At 47.4% G+C, this 16,345-nt stretch overlaps 7 protein-coding genes and 1 non-coding gene across 8 annotated transcripts; 3 read left to right on the top strand and 5 right to left on the bottom strand.

The window, feature by feature from the left end:
• The first annotated feature begins 97 nt into the window (after positions 1-97).
• Positions 98-1,013, top strand: FOMMEDRAFT_167550 (vacuolar ATP synthase). Its single transcript, XM_007265883.1, has 5 exons — positions 98-180; positions 345-426; positions 506-588; positions 657-744; positions 806-1,013. The coding sequence occupies exons 1-5, from the start codon at positions 121-123 to the stop codon at positions 856-858; spliced, it is 366 nt and encodes a 121-aa protein (XP_007265945.1). The 5' UTR covers positions 98-120; the 3' UTR covers positions 859-1,013.
• A 25-nt stretch (positions 1,014-1,038) lies between these two features.
• Positions 1,039-2,749, bottom strand: FOMMEDRAFT_19598 (uncharacterized protein). The gene is made up of 4 exons (XM_007265884.1): positions 2,400-2,749; positions 1,594-2,333; positions 1,470-1,518; positions 1,039-1,408 (listed from the first exon to the last, which is right to left on the bottom strand). Exons 1-4 carry the CDS (start codon positions 2,653-2,655, stop codon positions 1,323-1,325), a joined length of 1,131 nt encoding a protein of 376 aa, XP_007265946.1. The 5' UTR covers positions 2,656-2,749; the 3' UTR covers positions 1,039-1,322.
• A 90-nt stretch (positions 2,750-2,839) lies between these two features.
• On the bottom strand, positions 2,840-3,571 carry FOMMEDRAFT_19599 (histone-fold-containing protein). Its single transcript, XM_007265885.1, has 4 exons — positions 3,473-3,571; positions 3,361-3,416; positions 3,153-3,302; positions 2,840-3,099 (listed from the first exon to the last, which is right to left on the bottom strand). Exons 1-4 carry the CDS (start codon positions 3,510-3,512, stop codon positions 2,929-2,931), a joined length of 417 nt encoding a protein of 138 aa, XP_007265947.1. The 5' UTR covers positions 3,513-3,571; the 3' UTR covers positions 2,840-2,928.
• Positions 3,572-4,138: 567 nt separating this feature from the next.
• FOMMEDRAFT_167553 (catalase-domain-containing protein) lies at positions 4,139-6,780 on the top strand (the record flags this gene model as incomplete). The annotated part of the gene is made up of 7 exons (XM_007265886.1): positions 4,139-4,552; positions 4,601-4,817; positions 4,870-5,058; positions 5,122-5,462; positions 5,524-5,672; positions 5,726-6,384; positions 6,443-6,780. The coding sequence occupies 7 exons, from the start codon at positions 4,139-4,141 to the stop codon at positions 6,688-6,690; spliced, it is 2,217 nt and encodes a 738-aa protein (XP_007265948.1). The 3' UTR covers positions 6,691-6,780.
• A 542-nt stretch (positions 6,781-7,322) lies between these two features.
• FOMMEDRAFT_155480 (uncharacterized protein) lies at positions 7,323-8,193 on the bottom strand (the record flags this gene model as incomplete). Its single annotated transcript, XM_007265887.1, has 4 exons — positions 7,323-7,568; positions 7,610-7,775; positions 7,843-7,953; positions 8,009-8,193. The coding sequence occupies 4 exons, from the start codon at positions 8,191-8,193 to the stop codon at positions 7,323-7,325; spliced, it is 708 nt and encodes a 235-aa protein (XP_007265949.1).
• A 2,213-nt stretch (positions 8,194-10,406) lies between these two features.
• FOMMEDRAFT_140334 (uncharacterized protein) lies at positions 10,407-12,273 on the top strand. The gene is made up of 2 exons (XM_007265888.1): positions 10,407-11,715; positions 11,771-12,273. Exon 1 carries the CDS (start codon positions 10,450-10,452, stop codon positions 11,677-11,679), a length of 1,230 nt encoding a protein of 409 aa, XP_007265950.1. The 5' UTR covers positions 10,407-10,449; the 3' UTR covers positions 11,680-11,715; positions 11,771-12,273.
• Positions 12,274-12,487: 214 nt separating this feature from the next.
• FOMMEDRAFT_t33 lies at positions 12,488-12,584 on the bottom strand. The gene has a single exon. It is a non-coding gene; the product is annotated as a tRNA-Lys (tRNA).
• A 274-nt stretch (positions 12,585-12,858) lies between these two features.
• FOMMEDRAFT_167555 (MCM-domain-containing protein) lies at positions 12,859-15,885 on the bottom strand (the record flags this gene model as incomplete). Its single annotated transcript, XM_007265889.1, has 13 exons — positions 12,859-13,009; positions 13,064-13,080; positions 13,144-13,483; positions 13,545-13,673; positions 13,726-13,850; positions 13,906-13,989; positions 14,039-14,275; positions 14,326-14,409; positions 14,474-14,619; positions 14,677-14,890; positions 14,945-15,514; positions 15,564-15,690; positions 15,740-15,885. The coding sequence occupies 13 exons, from the start codon at positions 15,883-15,885 to the stop codon at positions 12,997-12,999; spliced, it is 2,232 nt and encodes a 743-aa protein (XP_007265951.1). The 3' UTR covers positions 12,859-12,996.
• Positions 15,886-16,345: the final 460 nt, after the last annotated feature.

The raw sequence follows: 16,345 nt of genomic DNA on the forward strand, positions 1-16,345 counted from the left end.
CGCAGGATTTCGTCTTCGTCAGAGTGCCGATCCCGTTGAAAGTAACGTGACGATCAGCAGCATTTCCCGTTCGCTCTAACTCTGAGGCTGCACGTCCGGCCCCGTTGTATTACGACTACGATGGCGTCGGGAGTTGCTCCCTCGAAGGAGCGCAACCTACTTGCAGTCATTGGTGATGAGGTATGGTTTACTCTTTATGGCTCAGGTGAATAGCACTCATGCGATATTATGCTACTGTACTCGTCTCATCTCTGTGGCGTATACTTAACGTCCACTTATTCTTTCGTCCTACACTTCTCTCACATTCCTGATCGACGATGCGCCCACGATGATTGGTAACACAGGATAGCATAACAGGTCTCCTCCTTGCAGGTATCGGAGACGTGAACGAGCAACAGAAGAAGAACTTCCTTGTCGTTGACAGTAGTGCGTAGACCTCCCTATCCTTCGTTGCCATCTGCATCCGCTGTAACTAATATCGTTCAATTTTCTCTCCGGTACACAGAGACGCAGGTGTCTACAATCGAATCTGCATTCGAAGAGTTTACCGAGAGGGCAGACATCGCGATTTTGCTCATTAACCAACATGTACATACCTTCCACCCATCGAAACTCAACGTCCTTTACTCATTGTATTGTATACTCTATCCTTCCAGATCGCAGATAAGATTAGACCAACGGTAGACAAATATCAACAAGCATTCCCTGCACTACTTGAGATACCTTCCAAGGATCATCCTTATGGTTTGTCTCCTATTTCTTCCAGTTCTGTAATAGGGGGTACTGAGGGGATGATGTCTACTAGATCCTTCCAAAGACTCGGTGCTTAAGCGTGTACAGAAGCTTTTCGGCGATTAAAGAGGAGACGAACTTGACTATTTGAATTTCATGGCCTTCCTTCTAGTCTCTTTGCAAACAATGTATTTATTTACAGATAATGTAATGACCGAAGCTTGCATCTCATCATCTTATTCGAAGCAAGGGATGTGGTGCGTCGTAGAGAGTATGTACACAGTGGATTGATTGCGCAGAGTGGGGTGTCCCGACATGCTCAAGTAAAAAAACGCGTCACCTAAGTATGGTACAAGTACATGGCTAGACAATCGAAACGCGAGCAACGCAAACAATTAGTTGCAGCTGTACGAGGACGCCATTGAGGGGGTTGAGTTGTTGCCGGGCCTGGAGAGGTTCAGATCATGAATAGCAGTGTGAGGTCCAAAGTTTACACAAGAGGCCTAGGGTAGGACGAGATGGAATTGGATAAGTAAAGATGCTAGTGGCGGCGAGGAAAAAGATTTAATTCGAGAAAATGCTGTAGTGTGTCAGTACCATCGTAAAACCCCTTCGTAGTCGCGAACGCCTGGAGCTCGTTTCACAAAGACGCGTTTCGGGTATCGTGCCCGAGAGTCTGTGATAATTCGGGATCAGCTACTTCTAGGGAAAGGCAAGATAATGCATATAAAACGCACTCGGCATGTCCACAATAATGTATCGCCAGACGTAGTTTCCATCTTCATCCTATATGGAAAGAGAGAAAGGAAAGAGCGTTAACACGAGACCGATAGGAGCAATCAACAGAACACCTCAGCGGACCTTTACCAAGTCGCAATGTATTTCTCCCTCTTCGAAGATTTCCTCGCGTTTCCGCGCTCCAGATTCACCACTACTACTTGAGGCGTCGGTGCTCTTTACAATGCCTGAGAACATCCCTGCAATGCTCGACCACAAACCACCACCTTCTTCGGTATTCCGTCCAATGTGCGTTTCCCGTCGTGTAGTCGGTGCTGCCGGTAAGGATGAACCATCCGTTCCTGAACTGAAAGGATACGATGGTCCGGATGACCCAGAATCCGATTCGCCTGAGAGGTAGAGGAATAATCTACGGGCACTATCTCGGGTACTGCGTGCCTTCTCATTAGCCCAGTCACGCATCTCTTCCCATGTCCATGTTTCTTCACCAAAACTCTTTAAAGCTTCCAATGTTCGTGCAATGTACCCTTCCCCGCTTTCAGATAGCGGCTCTGCATGGACATAGAAATTAAGCAATAGATGTTCACGCCCAGCCGAATCCTGCATTAGTCTCGAAGAGACGCGTCGGTTGCGATGCTTCGGTCGGTGCGCTGACGGAGGATTGTTATGGAATATGAGCTTTCCTGGGAGATGTACACGAGCTGCTTCAGACTCCTTGATGAGTTTGCTAGCTTCGTTGAATTTTACGGTGGGAGAGTTTCGCGCGAAGAGTTCGGAAAGTAAAGCATAAGCGAGCATGGCGGTAAACCCTGCACCGAGAGCTATGACCGTAAAGTTTGTTGTGTTCTGCGTTGAACGAATCGCTATTCGGAATATCGAGATCAAAAGCAGTGAGGGAAAGCGAGAACAAGTATTGCATAAGTACATACCCTTTCCCTTCGTCGACAGCTCACCCCACTTCTTTTGCTTCGGTCCAGTGCGTTGAATCGTTCCAAGCATGAAAGGTCCTGCCGTATCCGTCTGAGCATCGCGAGCGGCTTGCTGGCGCTGATCAAGCGTCTGTGAAAGGAGTGAAGATGGGGGTGTGTCACGATGAGTAGCAAACGGCGTCGGCGTTGTAGAAAACGCGCGACCCCGGCTTCCATAGGACACCTGCACGACCTTGGGCCGTGCGCGAGGACGCATTCTCGAATACGATTGATGAAGACATGGACGAAGAAAAGTCAACAGCCGACCACTACCGCGATGAAATGGATAGACCTGAACTGGATGCATCGCGAGTCACAGTCAATGACCAAGAGCAAAAGAACTGTAATTGTCGATCATGCCGATCATCTCCGCACGTGATTAACATAACTATCTATTTCAGGCAGCAAATAATTGATTTGATAACAGTAATAGATAAGCAGACGCTAGCTAACAGTACACGCCCATGCTAGAAATACAGTAATCAACATTTTAGGTGCGCTCGCCACGGAGACGGCGGGCGAGAGCAAGGTCTTTGGGCTGAATCGTGACACGCTTGGCGTGAATAGCCGCCAGGTTCGTGTCTTCGAAGAGCGAAACTAGGTACGCCTCAGCTGCCTCCTGCAAAGCCATGACGGCGGAAGACTGGAAGCGGAGGTCGGTCTACAAGATGATTGTGAGTAGTGTTCGATGGGTATGGGGATAATGTGGCTTACCTTGAAATCTTGGGCAATCTCACGGACAAGGCGCTGGAAAGGAAGCTTGCGGATAAGGAGCTCGGTCGACTTCTGGTAGCGACGAATCTCTCGGAGTGCGACAGTACCAGGCCTAAAGCGATGTGGCTTCTTGACACCACCAGTTGTAGCCTGGACAGAACAAAATGAGTATCAAAGGACTAAGGCAGAGCGAGCGAGTGCTACTCACAGCGGCGGTCTTACGAGCGGCGGACTTGGCGGCGAGCTGCTTGCGCGGTGCCTTACCTGGTCAGACGGTGAGCACAGAGCAGCAGTAGGATAGACCAGAAGAAGGAACATACCACCAGTAGACTTGCGAGCTGTCTGTTTAGTACGGGCCATGATTAACTATGGTGTCGGATGAAGTAGTATTAGACTTGAGTTGAGAACTTGAGAAGATGGTGGTTTAAAATGAAAGGGTGAGAGAAGAATCGAGTTGTATTTAAATGTACTTGTTGTGGCCAAGCACGTGCCGAACTGTAGTGCTGTTTCGCCGAAATAACCAGCGTAACACAACCAGATTCGGAGCGCGACGCGATCTGAGTCACCTGACAAGACGCGTCTCGGCTAATCCGTTTTATTTGCCTTTCTTTTGCATAGCGGGTCAACAGTGATCCGTTAATGACCTCAGGCAGTGACTTCGCCGCTGTAGCTAAGCATCGAATCACTCTAATTGAGAACATGGGAACGCACATCCCCCGACAATACAGGCAAGAACGTTTGTCGGGCTTAAGTCATAGCGGACGCAGGAGGTGTAGGATGATTTGGCATGACTGTTTCTTAACTGAGCTCAATGGCTACTCAATCGTGATTCGGTGATGGCATGGGGCGCCGCATACATACAGTGACGCTCTTTAGCTTTCTGTCCGCCCATCGGAATGAGGTCATGGGCTACGTCGTATCTGCATTCGTTCATTGATTCAAATACCAGCTGTCCACTCCGTTTTGCCACTCACAACTCTGCCTCAATGTCGTCTATCACATCTACTCTCAAGTCTGCCATTCCAGGAATGTCTACTAATGCAAAAATTGACGATCTCCAAAAGAACACCGTTGATGTCCAGCACCATGAACCAGGTCTGACCACAGACTTTGGGGTGCCTTACCCAGACACCGACAATTGGCTCAAGGCCACTGACGGCACTAAAGCCGGCCCGTCTCTCCTCGAAGACCAAATTGCTCGCGAGAAGATTCACCGTTTTGACCACGAGCGCATCCCAGAGCGCGTTGTTCATGCGCGCGGTGCTGGAGCATTTGGTCACTTCAAGGTCTTTGACGACCGTGCGAGCAAGTTTACCAAGGCTGGCGTTTTGACGGATGCCTCTCGTGCAACTCCTGTCTTCGTGCGCTTTAGTACGGTTCAAGGCCCTCGTGGTAGTGCAGTACGAGGTTTGGCACTATCCCGAAACAGAGAACTCACTATTGCTTAGGACACTGTTCGTGACGTTCGAGGCTTCGCCACAAAATTCTATACTCAGGAGGGTAATTGGGACCTTGTCGGGAACGATATTCCTGTATTCTTCATCCAGGACGCGATAAAGTTCCCCGACTTTGTTCATGCCGTTAAGCCAGAGCCGCATAATGAAGTACCTACAGGTCAGACAGCACATAATAATTTCTGGGATTTTTTCAACCTACAGCCTGAGAGTAAGAATGCTCCCTTGTCTCATATTCCCCTTGCCTGACAAGTGCATTTCAGCGTCTCACATGGTCATGTGGGCAATGTCTGACCGAGGTATTCCTCGTTCCTACCGCATGATGCAAGGATTTGGTGTCAATACGTTCACTTTGACCAATGCCGCCGGAGAGAACTTCTTCGTGAAGTTCCATTGGATTCCCGAGCTCGGCGTTCATAGCTTTACTTGGGACGAAGCCCTCAAATTGTGTGGTCAAGATCCTGGCAAGTTTTGTTTGGATTGAAAATCAGTGCCTCTAATGATGTTCTGTTCAGACTTCCACCGGAAAGATCTCAATGAAGCAATAGAGAATGGCGCTCCTCCAACATGGACGCTTGGGTTGCAGATAATTCCGGAGGCGGACGAAGATACTTTCGATTTTGATATCTTGGATGCGACGAAGATCTGGCCAGAAGATCTCGTGCCTGTGCAACCAATTGGCGAAATGGTGCTTGACCGTACTGTTGATGAATACTTCCCGCAGACTGAGCAGGTTGCATTTTGTACGAGCCATGTCGTACCCGGCATTGGCTTTAGCAACGACCCGCTCTTGCAGGGACGAAACTTTTCGTACTTTGATACGCAAATTTCGCGTCTTGGTATCAACTGGGAAGAGGTATGGATCAATCATGGATTTTCGCCGCTTTCATTTCTAGAGATCTAATTGGTATCTGCAGCTTCCAATTAATCGTCCAGTCTGTCCTGTCATGAATTTCAATAGAGATGGTGGAATGAGACACCGCATCACGAAAGGTCAGGTTAATTACTGGCCGAACCGTTTCGAGGTAGTCCCACCAGTACCAGAAGCGAAGGGTGGCTTTAAGGAGTAAGTTCAAGGAAATTTCATAATTCCCGATCACTGAATAGCACAAATTGTAGGCACCCACAGAAGGTAGTCGGGGTGAAGATGCGTGCTCGTGGTGCCAAGTTCGATGAACATTGGAATCAGGCACAACTTTTCTACAATTCTCTTTCCGAAGTCGAGAAGACGCACCTAATAAGCGCCATTTCTTTTGAACTCGACCATTGTGACGATCCAACCGTCTACAAGACTGCAATTCTCCGCCTGAATGACATCGACAGTGAGCTCGCGAAGCAGGTCGCAATTAATGTGGGTGGTCCTCTCCCAGACAAGCCAGGTCGTCAGAATCACGGCCGTAGGGCCCCGCGGTTGTCGCAATTCGAATTTATGCCGTCAACGCCGACCATTAAATCGCGCCGTATTGCAATTCTGGTTGCGGACGGTTTTGATCTAGCAGTAGTTGACGCGATGAAAGCGGCACTTAGCGCTGCTGGCGCCCTGCCATTCCTTATCGCTCCTCGTAGGGGTGAAATCTATCCTGAAGGACAAGCATTTGGTAAAGGGCAGGGAGTCGTAGCAGACCACCACTTTGAGGGCCAGCGCTCGACTATGTTCGACGCGCTGTTTATTCCTGGAGGCGCTGAATCCGTCAAGACCTTGGCAAGCAATGGTCGCGCGATACACTGGGTACTTGAGGCATTTGGTCATCTGAAGACAATTGGAGCAGTTGGAGAAGGTAGGAATAGTTTATAAATATATGTGATGCACTTACTTATTTACTTATTTATCATTAGCCGTTGACTTCCTTCGTGACGCTGTTCGTCTTCCAGGAATACAGTTCGCCGTACAGTCGGGCGACTCTGTGACCGTCAACTTTGGCGTCGTAACAGCACCGAAGCTTACTGCTCCCTCTTCCATCTCGGAGGGCTTCAAGATTTTGAAGGATGCAACTGATTTCTTGGGCTCGTTCGCGTATCAAGTTAGCCAACATAAGTGCTTCGAGCGTGAGACTGCGGGTCTAGCAAGCAAGGTAGCTTTCTAATTGTATGGGTCGTCGCGAAAGAAACGGTGTTACTACTAGTCATTATGAATTTCTGTATGTGTACGTGTACATTGTATGCCAAAATCTGAAGCGTGAAATGTAATGGAACATGATATATGAGGGAACTCTGTGTAGTGCAAGACCAATCCGTCAGATAAACGAAAATAGCACCAATAGCTTCTATTATTCATAGTCTGAGAGACGTTTATTGTGCAGGAAATCAGTTTGTCCAGTAAAGTCGTATACCTTCAAAGGAGGGATAGATGAATGTAGATATTACTACCACATAAGGAAACACAAGAGCTTGAACTACCTGTAGATCTATGGGACCTTGTTTGCTGCGGTCAGTCATTCTGTAATCTGTATACGGGTTAAAAATGTGAAGAAATCCATGAATAAGTTATCCGTTAGATATTCGAGATTTAGAGAAGCACGTGAAGGAGCTGCGGACCAGGTTGCAGGACTGGATGTGGTCTGGCTGCGCGACGAGTGACGCGTTAATTATGCTCTATTTTCTGCTTTGCGTGGTGGATGCCAGTTGAGCTGCTAGGAAATTGATTGCGCTGGGTTCGGTGATCCCGGTGACGAGCGCTCGAGTGGCTGCGCGTGTAAGAAAGTATGTCAACAGCGCGTTACTTTCCCATAATGCTCGATTGATCGATGAAAATACGAGATGTGCAACGGGGAAGAGCTTCCTTGTTGAGCATATGGTCAGAGTCTCCGCAGCGTTCTCTTGCTTCGTTTTTGTCTTGAAACTCCTGCGGAGCGCAGTAGAGTGAAGAGATTTGTGAAATTGACAATGATATAGATGGAGTCGATACGATCATTGGGACATTTGAAGCGTGACTCGCTAAACGTTCGGTCTGGGGAAAGACCTGCTAACAAAGTAGTCCGCAGTTGATCCTTAAGGGTATGATACTTTGCGTTCGGAGAAGGGAACCATGTAATGAGGGTATCGGAACACGTGAATGACATTGACATGAACGCCATAGAAGGGCCGCAGTTTCTCAGACGGTGAATAGTGAGAGTGTGCGTTAGCAAAATTCAACGTCATCCGCGGAGTGAGCCAGAATACTAGTATCTTCCTTTGAGTCTTGTCAATGTCATGAGGTCATCAAGTATCAGCCGGAAGCAGTTAGAACCAGCAGTTACGAGCCATGGAAAAGATCCGGATGAACCACTCGAAGGGCACAAAACGCCACAGTTGGATTGTTCACGTTCAAACAGTCTTGGAGCTGCGGTTCGACGAAAGTTGGCCCAGCTCTACACATTATTCGATACCATGCCACAATTTGTTCCGCAGCTAGATAGTACAGACAGGATATCTCTTGTCAAAGTTTCAGGAACACTCCGTTTGAAGATAGTCACTCGATTGATCAACGCCACTAAACGTCGAATGGTTGGATCTGACGCAAGAGAGTGCTGCGATTGCTGCAATCGAGCATTTGGACCCTGCAATAACGGCTGCGCACTAAAGGTCTGACGCACTCTGGGGATTTGCATCTGCGGAGCACAGTTTGCCTGTGTGATCGCAGCGTGCCTACTAGTATTATGATAATAGACTAGACAGACGAGGCAATTGTTGCAGTCGTAAACGTCGGGAAATCAGGGTTGTTTAGCATCTAGGTCCGAGATATCCGTAATTCAAATTCGCGACGGAGCGGGAGGGAATTTGGTGGCTTGGCACGTTCGGAAGCGCCAGATAGAACGCAAGGGCGAGCTGCGCTTTGTTGGGATTTGTAATAAATGAGGGATGAACCTGAACGCGCAGTCGCCGGAGCAGACCTTGTTAGGCTTGTTTGTCGCACAAGCTGGCGTCGCGCCCACCGTCACGCTTCCGAAATAGACCATGCTTGAGGTGTTCCGGGTGTGCGTACCACATGGTGCATTGAACAACGAACCGCTGCGCAGTCTTCGGAGCCATAAAGAATCTGCCTGCGGAGTTGATTGTACAAGTCGGTCAGTTGTTCCGGAAAGGAAACATAGCGCTATGCCGCGATTGCCGACTGGGCGTCGGTGATCAGATTCCCGAGTGGTAAGAAATTGCGCCTCGTGGGTCTTGATGAACCGACATCACTCTTGCTGCGCAGAGTCAAAAAAGGGTCACCGTGACCATGTTGATACCTTCGAGGAACACCTGTGAACTAGTGGTAAAATCGGAAAGACATAACATCGAATCATCGTTGACAGTCAGTTATGTGTGATTTTGTAGTGATTTTAGTGGGATGCGACGGTAGTGGCATCAACACTTCGTGATGCTGATTTATTTCCTTTTTGGGTCTTATACGACACATCGATCATCATGTGGTAAAACTGACCATTGCACTGCATAAAAAAGGGAATACTCAAATGCTCTCTAGACAGGAAAAAGATGATAATGACTCATTATAAAAAGGAAACTGTGGTCCTATTGACTCACTGCAAGGCTTCTGTGATGATTCTTTTGGGAGGCCAACATCTATCCGGCCCGGTTGTCACTTGGCACATCCCTCGTGAGCAGCTCAACTCAACCTAACATCAAGGTAAAGTGCTCCGCAACATTAGCGTTTGTAATTATTAGTAAGACTCTTTATACAACGTTTGAAGATCTGACTCAGTGAAAGGTACAATATCAACGTGTTCATACGTGGTTAAACGTGGAGAAAGTACGTTCAATACGGACGGATCACTTGAATCAATTCGCAAAGTTCAGAGAAGATGGAATTGTACAAGTATTTTGAAATTATGATGTCGGGTAACGTGTCTATATTCAAGCATTAGAATTTAGAATGAGAAAAGCATTGAACCATATACACAATGAACAGCATGGCTTAGAGACTAAAGCAGCTTTACTTTTCATAAAGCCGTTTGGATATCCAGGGTGTTGATATTGCCACAGGTACACACTGCCTCACGAAGATCGAGCATATATTAACATTGTAACAAGAAGCGCCTTTTATTGTACCTTGTAATTCGTTCTGAAATCTGCAAGAAGAGAAGATTGTCTATTCAGTTTGACGTACTAGCATAGGGTCTTGATTGATTCTAGGAATTTGGCAAGCATTATTTCAATGTAGAAAGACGATTAGTCTGGAAGAAATGGCCAAAGAAAGCAATCGACCTGAAAAGGTCTTATTATGATGGAACAGGGTAGGAAGAGATGCCTGCCCCAGAGGAAAATATCCAAAATAAATTTCAAAAGGGTAATTCGGATATGGCCGCTATGGCTAAGTAGCTGGTAACGAACAAAAATAGGTGATGCGCTTGATAAAAGAATAGGCAGAATAACCACAGCCATACTTGCGACTGTTGTCTGGCGAAGGTCTGTCTTTCCTTTTATGTCGCAGGCACAACACATTGAGCCGGGCAGTGCATCGCCCATCGGGTAGTTTTCCGATGGCGTCTGGAGTGCTGACGTTGCAACATTACGCGAAGCATTTCCTCCATCTTCACGAAAGAAAGAAGCAAAAAGACCTAGCACATGCGTGTGGTGGCGACAGCAGTGAAAACAATGAAGATGGGCAGTAGGATAAACAAAGAACGAAGAATCAGGAATAATCAGGCCGCAGCGATGACGAAACGTCGGTTGTATAGGAAATAAGATTTGTGACAGAGTCACGCGGTCGGCAAAATGGGCGAGCCGTGAGAGTGATTTAGGAGGTGACAAGGCTGCGCTGCGCAACGCTCCTCTCATTCATACTGCGATCTTCCCCCCACCTCCTCCCCCCGACGCATCTCATCCTTCCCTTGTCGAGTCATCCTCCTTCAAATATCACAACAATGGAACAGTTTATTTCCCCAGAGCTGCTCACGAGCAGCAATCCAAAGCAGTCGCAGCAGGGCCAGCAACATCAGCAGCAGCAATTGCCGCAGACGTCAACCAACCTGGACTTCTTCTCGTTCACAACCTCTTCTGACATTCTTGCCCCGCATCCGGATCTCTTCGAGTCTGAACTAGACTCGTCGCTTGCGGGATTCGACCCTCTGCAGTTGCAGTCGCTCATCGTCGACCAGCCAGACGCCTTCAATTTCCTACGCTCTGATACTCCCACGTGCGGCCCGCCCTCGACGATCACCGTCAGCTCGGAGTCTGCCTCTGCGTATGAAACCCTGTCTTCGTACTCAGAGTCGCTGTACAACCAAGCCCCGTCGAACTACTCGTTCCCCTTTGACCTTGACATGGATTTCGCACGTGCATCCATCAACGCCCAGAGCGATTATGCTTCGGCTCGAAACACCGCCTCCGGCTTGGGTGCTGAGACTTTGTCCGATTATTCTTATGAAGCCTCGAGGCACTCGCCCGCAAGCAGTGGTTCAGGCAACATTTCGCTGGAGGAATACAATCCGCGCTCGCCTGCGAATCGCGGCAGCGGTTCCGTCTACTCGGGTTATGACACGCGGTCCGATTACTATCCAGTCGCCTCACATCACCCATCGTTGCCTTACAGTTCGGCTATCTCACCGTCCTCGATTAACCAGGCGTCTCAGGTGCAACCGCCTCAAGCACGTGCTCCAAGTCCGGTTGGCGCGGGACTTGCTATGTCGTTGCTTCCTCGCATTTCACGACATGACAACCGCCCTGTTCCTCGGCTGCACCCTGTGTCGCAGATGCCAGCGCATATCAGCGGCGCGCATCATCACCCGAACGAGTCGATTGAGGACCCACGCAAGAAATATCAATGCAACCAGTGCCCGCGAGCCTTCGCAAGGGCTTACAACCTCAAGACGCACATGGCAACGCATGATCCGCTTCGTCCTAAACCGTTCACCTGCAACCATGCAGGATGCGGTCGTTCTTTCTCGCGCAAGCACGACTTGGGTCGTCACTTGGTTTCCATTCATCGCGATGAGAGTGCCACAGGTGGATCCATGTATGATGGTGGCAGCGACAGTGGAAGTTCTGGCGAACAGCGCATTGGTGTAGCCAGTATGAAAGAGGGTCTCCACAGATGCGATGCATGTGGCAAGAGTGGCCCGAAGAAGTGCGCATGCAAGCACGACGGCAAGTAAGCAAAGTGTTTGAATGACGAGTCTCTTTGAATACACGTGAGTTATTGAGTTGAAATACGATAATCTTGACCTTCTGACGATGGTTATGTAGTTGCTTGTCTCCCCTTTCGTTCGTCGTAGTATTGAGCGACAATGACCGACGCGTCGTAACTCAATCTATGTCGTTAATCTATTCCGAGTTTCCGTCTTCGTGCTACGTATCGTACCGCTCAGACACCAGGCTGGGCCCAGCGACGAACGTAGTCGGACGGGCTTGACGAAGACGTGCGTTTATCGTCGTCTCATAGTAGTCCTACCGTAACTTGTCGAATGTGTGAATCTCTTACGGTTTGTTTCCCGCTACCCTTAGTGAACAACGTCCTCCCTTTCAGTTTTAACCATCAATATTGCTTTTCATCTCAACTAATTCTGATGTATAACTCCGTTCTTTATATTTACCTTTCCTCTCATCCTCATCCTATCGTATAACGTCTCTCCTTGGTTAGATATCCTATTTCTATCCCAGTCTCTTTCCCTTTCAATTGAGCGTTCCGTGGAACTTGTCAGAGTATGTTCTATTCCTTGATCTACCTGAATATATATTGTGCTTTGTCGTCATCTTAGTCCGAAGTGGGGTTGCTACTCCTGAATTCAGTTCATTACAATGCTGTTTGCGTTATTCGCATTGATTCGACACTAGTGCTCTTGCAGTGGCAACACTTTGAAGCAAGTCCAATGCAAAAGTTTAAGCCAAAAGGAAATCATATTTCAAATGATTGTCGGAGTAAGACTAAACAGAGCAAAGATAACAGTTAAAAAAAGTCACACTAGCCCACCGCGAGGGTCGAACTCGCAGCCTTCAGATTCCGCCTAACGATATTTGCTCGATAAGAGTCTGACGCTCTATCCGATTGAGCTAGGCGGGCATTGATCAAACTCTTTTTCTTTTGAGTCTATCTGTATTTTATTTGGGGACATGGTAACGAGAAAACAATACATTATGAAAGTAATTTTGCATAAATGTACCAAGAACGAGAATATTCAGGCTAAGAAGCAGCTAACGGAAAACAAGTGGAAAGCATGATGGAAACGACATGGTACAAATTGTGTATGTGCACACCTTGTACTACATTCAAAGTGACTCTGTCGCATCACAACACAAGGATAAATATATCTGCTGTCGCAGTTGGGTGCCTTGCTCTCAAACCGAGAAGAAATGTCATTCGCTGATACATCAAGGAATATACTGTTACAATGCAGGAACTGGTTACACAAATGCACGTATGTATGGTAGGTCGATAACACGAAGCGAAAGTAAACAACAGAGGAGACAGAAGATTAAACTCCAATCCTAATAGATTCAATTAGTGTGATTCTTGCCTATAATTGTGTTATAATGGCTTACCTATGCACGACCTTTTTCTATAATACGGGAAAATCTCATGAGCAATTCGACGCATAGTATTTCTGCGTTTAGACACTCACCTGGCCTGAAAATCGAATAACTTCCCTTTTCTCTAGAACAAAGAGTGTTCGTTCCAGGGCATGACTGGAATGCCCTTGGTTTGTTACGAATTCCTTTACAAGACTTTGATAGCTCGTGCTCCAGCCGATAGGTAGGCGACGTCGCAGTTCTTTCTCGATGCGACTCATTTCTTCGTTTAGCTCGGCTCGAGAAAGGCCGTCGACAGAACCTGCGGAGGCTGCGTCCATTGTCGAGTACTTGAAAAGACGGATCGCTTCTTCGACGTGATATGGAAGGACGGTCGGAGAAAGCGTCATCTTCGCGAGAGACTCAGATATACGGATGATAGCCTCCAATTGACTATGCAATATGCAAAAACTGGGTCAAAAACCAATCCAGAACGGAAATCCGCAAGACTCACCGAACAGTGATTGGGATAGAACTTCGCTCGTCATTATCCTGCTCAACTTGCTGAATCTGTTTTCTTAGCGCAACGAAATGACTGGACAGCATCTCCTGCGCTTCAGGCGAAAGCCTCGGAGCGCATTTCCTGTAGTGTACGTCAGCACGCGTCCAGCAAAGGAGGCAGAGAATTCTCGTACGCTTTACAATAGGCAATGTAACGCTTCATTTTATCGATGTCTATCTCACCCACTGCTTCGCCGTTCTCGCCGGTAAGTTCACTTGGTCTGTTCATGTGGATGTTCATAACATGCTTTGCGATTGTCTGATTAGATTTTGGTCAGTATTCAATTATGTTCGAAATACCGGAGGTAACAAACGCGATCGCGTGCTTCATTGTGTTCATCTCTGACGATGAAAATCATGTCGAAACGAGACAAAATAGTTGTTTGGAAATCAATGTTCTAGATTCGTCCGTTAGACCAGTCCTAAAAGATTCATAGGGCAACATACCTCGCCAGGACTCCGCCCTTCATCATATCTGCCCCAGACGGGATTGGCAGCAGCTAAAACGCTGGTCCTAGAGTTAAGCACAGTTGTGATTCCAGCTTTTGCGATTGAAATAGTTTGCTGCTCCATGGCTTCATGGATGGCAACCCGATCTTCATCCCGCATCTTATCAAATTCATCGATACAGACGACACCAGTATCTGCAAGAACCATAGCACCACCTTCAAGGTAGAATTCGCGCTATGTCGAGTCAATGACAGAGTAATCAATGGGACTACGAACGGACATACAGATACTGGATCCCGTTGCACAGAGGCCGTCAGACCCGCTGCACTAGAACCTTTCCCAGAGGTGTAGACAGCAATGGGCGCAACCTAAAAAGTAAACAATAGACTATTGGTATACTAAGGATAGACTAGTATAAACTATTGCACGAGCCTTTTCGACGAATTTCAACAATTGAGACTTTGCCGTACCGGGATCTCCCAACAGCAGTACATTGATATCGCCTCGTAGACGCATGCCGTCGGGAAGAATCTTCTTTGAACCACCGAAGAGAAGACATGCTACCGCTTTCTTGATATCTGTGTGGCCTCGAATTAATGGCCTATAATTTGGAATAAATTCTTGAACAACTTCACCTAGACTTCCGTAGATACTAGGTGCCACACTTTTGGCAAATCGTTCGTAGAAATTTTCACTTCGTGCCATCTGCCCGAACTCTTCCTCTTCTTCCGGCGTAAATTGCACGCCGAAAGGGTTTGATCCACCCGAACTAGTGGAAGGGGAAGACAGCTCGAGATGGACAACACGTATGTAAGGATTACGGAGGGCAGCAGTTCCACCACTTCCTCTCTACAATAGTCACCTGTCAGGTTGGTCAAAACGCGCGCCAGGAGAGTGGCTCACAGATTTTGCTTCATATGTCGAATAAATGCCTGTTGCGATTACGCGAGATCCTGGTACAACCTTTCCGGTCAAATAGCGGTCCGCTGACAGTAGTATGTGTCTAGGTAATTCTCCAACTGGGACCATGTCAGGCGCTTCTTGTAGCTTCAGTGTCTGATGGTCTGAAAATGTACTCTTCCCATGAACGATGAGATAGGGATCCAGGGGACAGTCTTTCGGCTGGTTCCCCATTGGCTGGGCATCGCATTGCCTGGGTAAGCCGCGGTCCGACCCCGCACCGATACCCCCAAGTCCGTTTGGAGGAGATATGTCCTTTGTCGATCGGCACGCTCGACACTGGAGATGGAGCTTCGTCGCTCTTGATGAGAGTACCGAAGTAGAGATTACGATTCCCGGTATTCTGACCAGTTTATTGAGTGTATCCGCCGACAGGTCCCTGAATTGAAGCATGTTGAGTCCAGACTTGATCGTGACTTGCACAGCTGGTATGCTCGAGTCGGCCTGATTTCCACTGCTCTTTGCAAGCGGGAAGAGGATACTCTGTGCTGCTCTTGTTGCGGCGGATTCGAACTGTAGGCAAGGTTAGTCGGTGCTCAAGCGTGATGATACAGGAACGTACACTCGGCATCACTTCTGACGGTCTCTCTTGAATTGCATGAGCTAACTCTTCATTGAAAAGTCCTACATGTTGCAGGTCAACCTCGAGAAAATATTGCTTCAGTAGAAGATTCGTCCGGAGATTGTCACTGTTGGCTATCATCAGTTACATGACGTGGTTACTAGTAAAGGTCGTACCGGTAGATGAACTCGCCGCCGACACGATACTCCAGGAGAAAGTCGAGGAGCATGCGCTCCACTTCAGCTGGACGATCGATATCTTGAGGAGGGGGTGCATCATGCACGGAGACATTAAAGATTCTATTCGCGTCGAAACCAGACATGTTGAAGAGACGGAGCGCGGATGTGGTCAAGGAGCAAGAGAGAGCACGATCGCGCGTCAATGGACTTTTTGCTGCGAAACGCCATTTGACCTGCCCTAAACACTCGCGGACATCTTTACTGCCTTTTTCATAAGTATTGTCACACTTGATGATTCATCATTTTTTGTCACAAAAGTAAACAAAACAAAAAAATAACTATTTCTCACTCAATTCTGTACAGAATTCAGTGATTATTTGACATAAATTCATGTTTTTTAAATATGCTTCAAATAGACACTTTAATTATTAAATTTGAGCAAGATTTGACTGAGTTATAGTGAAAATACACTGTTTTTCATGTTTTCTTAATATTTGAATTTTCATTCCTTCAAAACTTAACATATAAGCTTGGAAAACAGTTTATTATAGTCACATACATTAGTACTTAATAAATATACCTAATTTACTGTGAATTATCTAC

Source organism: Fomitiporia mediterranea (assembly GCF_000271605.1).
Source record: "Fomitiporia mediterranea MF3/22 unplaced genomic scaffold FOMMEscaffold_5, whole genome shotgun sequence".
Taxonomy (NCBI): domain Eukaryota; kingdom Fungi; phylum Basidiomycota; class Agaricomycetes; order Hymenochaetales; family Hymenochaetaceae; genus Fomitiporia; species Fomitiporia mediterranea.

Bases quoted from the DNA above. Each gene is read 5' to 3' on its own strand.
- FOMMEDRAFT_167550 (XM_007265883.1), top strand. From the start codon at position 121: ATGGCGTCGGGAGTTGCTCCCTCGAAGGAGCGCAACCTACTTGCAGTC. The intron at 181-344 runs GTATGGTTTACT...TTGGTAACACAG, and splicing joins TTGCAGTCATTGGTGATGAG to GATAGCATAACAGGTCTCCT. The intron at 427-505 runs GTGCGTAGACCT...TCCGGTACACAG, and splicing joins CTTCCTTGTCGTTGACAGTA to AGACGCAGGTGTCTACAATC.
- FOMMEDRAFT_19598 (XM_007265884.1), bottom strand. From the start codon at position 2,655: ATGCGTCCTCGCGCACGGCCCAAGGTCGTGCAGGTGTCCTATGGAAGC. The intron at 1,519-1,593 runs GTCCGCTGAGGT...CTTTCCATATAG, and splicing joins TACATTGCGACTTGGTAAAG to GATGAAGATGGAAACTACGT. The intron at 1,409-1,469 runs GTGCGTTTTATA...GAATTATCACAG, and splicing joins CATTATTGTGGACATGCCGA to ACTCTCGGGCACGATACCCG.
- FOMMEDRAFT_19599 (XM_007265885.1), bottom strand. From the start codon at position 3,512: ATGGCCCGTACTAAACAGACAGCTCGCAAGTCTACTGGTG. The intron at 3,417-3,472 runs GTATGTTCCTTC...CCGTCTGACCAG, and splicing joins AGCTCGCAAGTCTACTGGTG to GTAAGGCACCGCGCAAGCAG. The intron at 3,303-3,360 runs GTGAGTAGCACT...TGTTCTGTCCAG, and splicing joins CCGCTCGTAAGACCGCCGCT to GCTACAACTGGTGGTGTCAA.
- FOMMEDRAFT_140334 (XM_007265888.1), top strand. From the start codon at position 10,450: ATGGAACAGTTTATTTCCCCAGAGCTGCTCACGAGCAGCAATCCAAAG.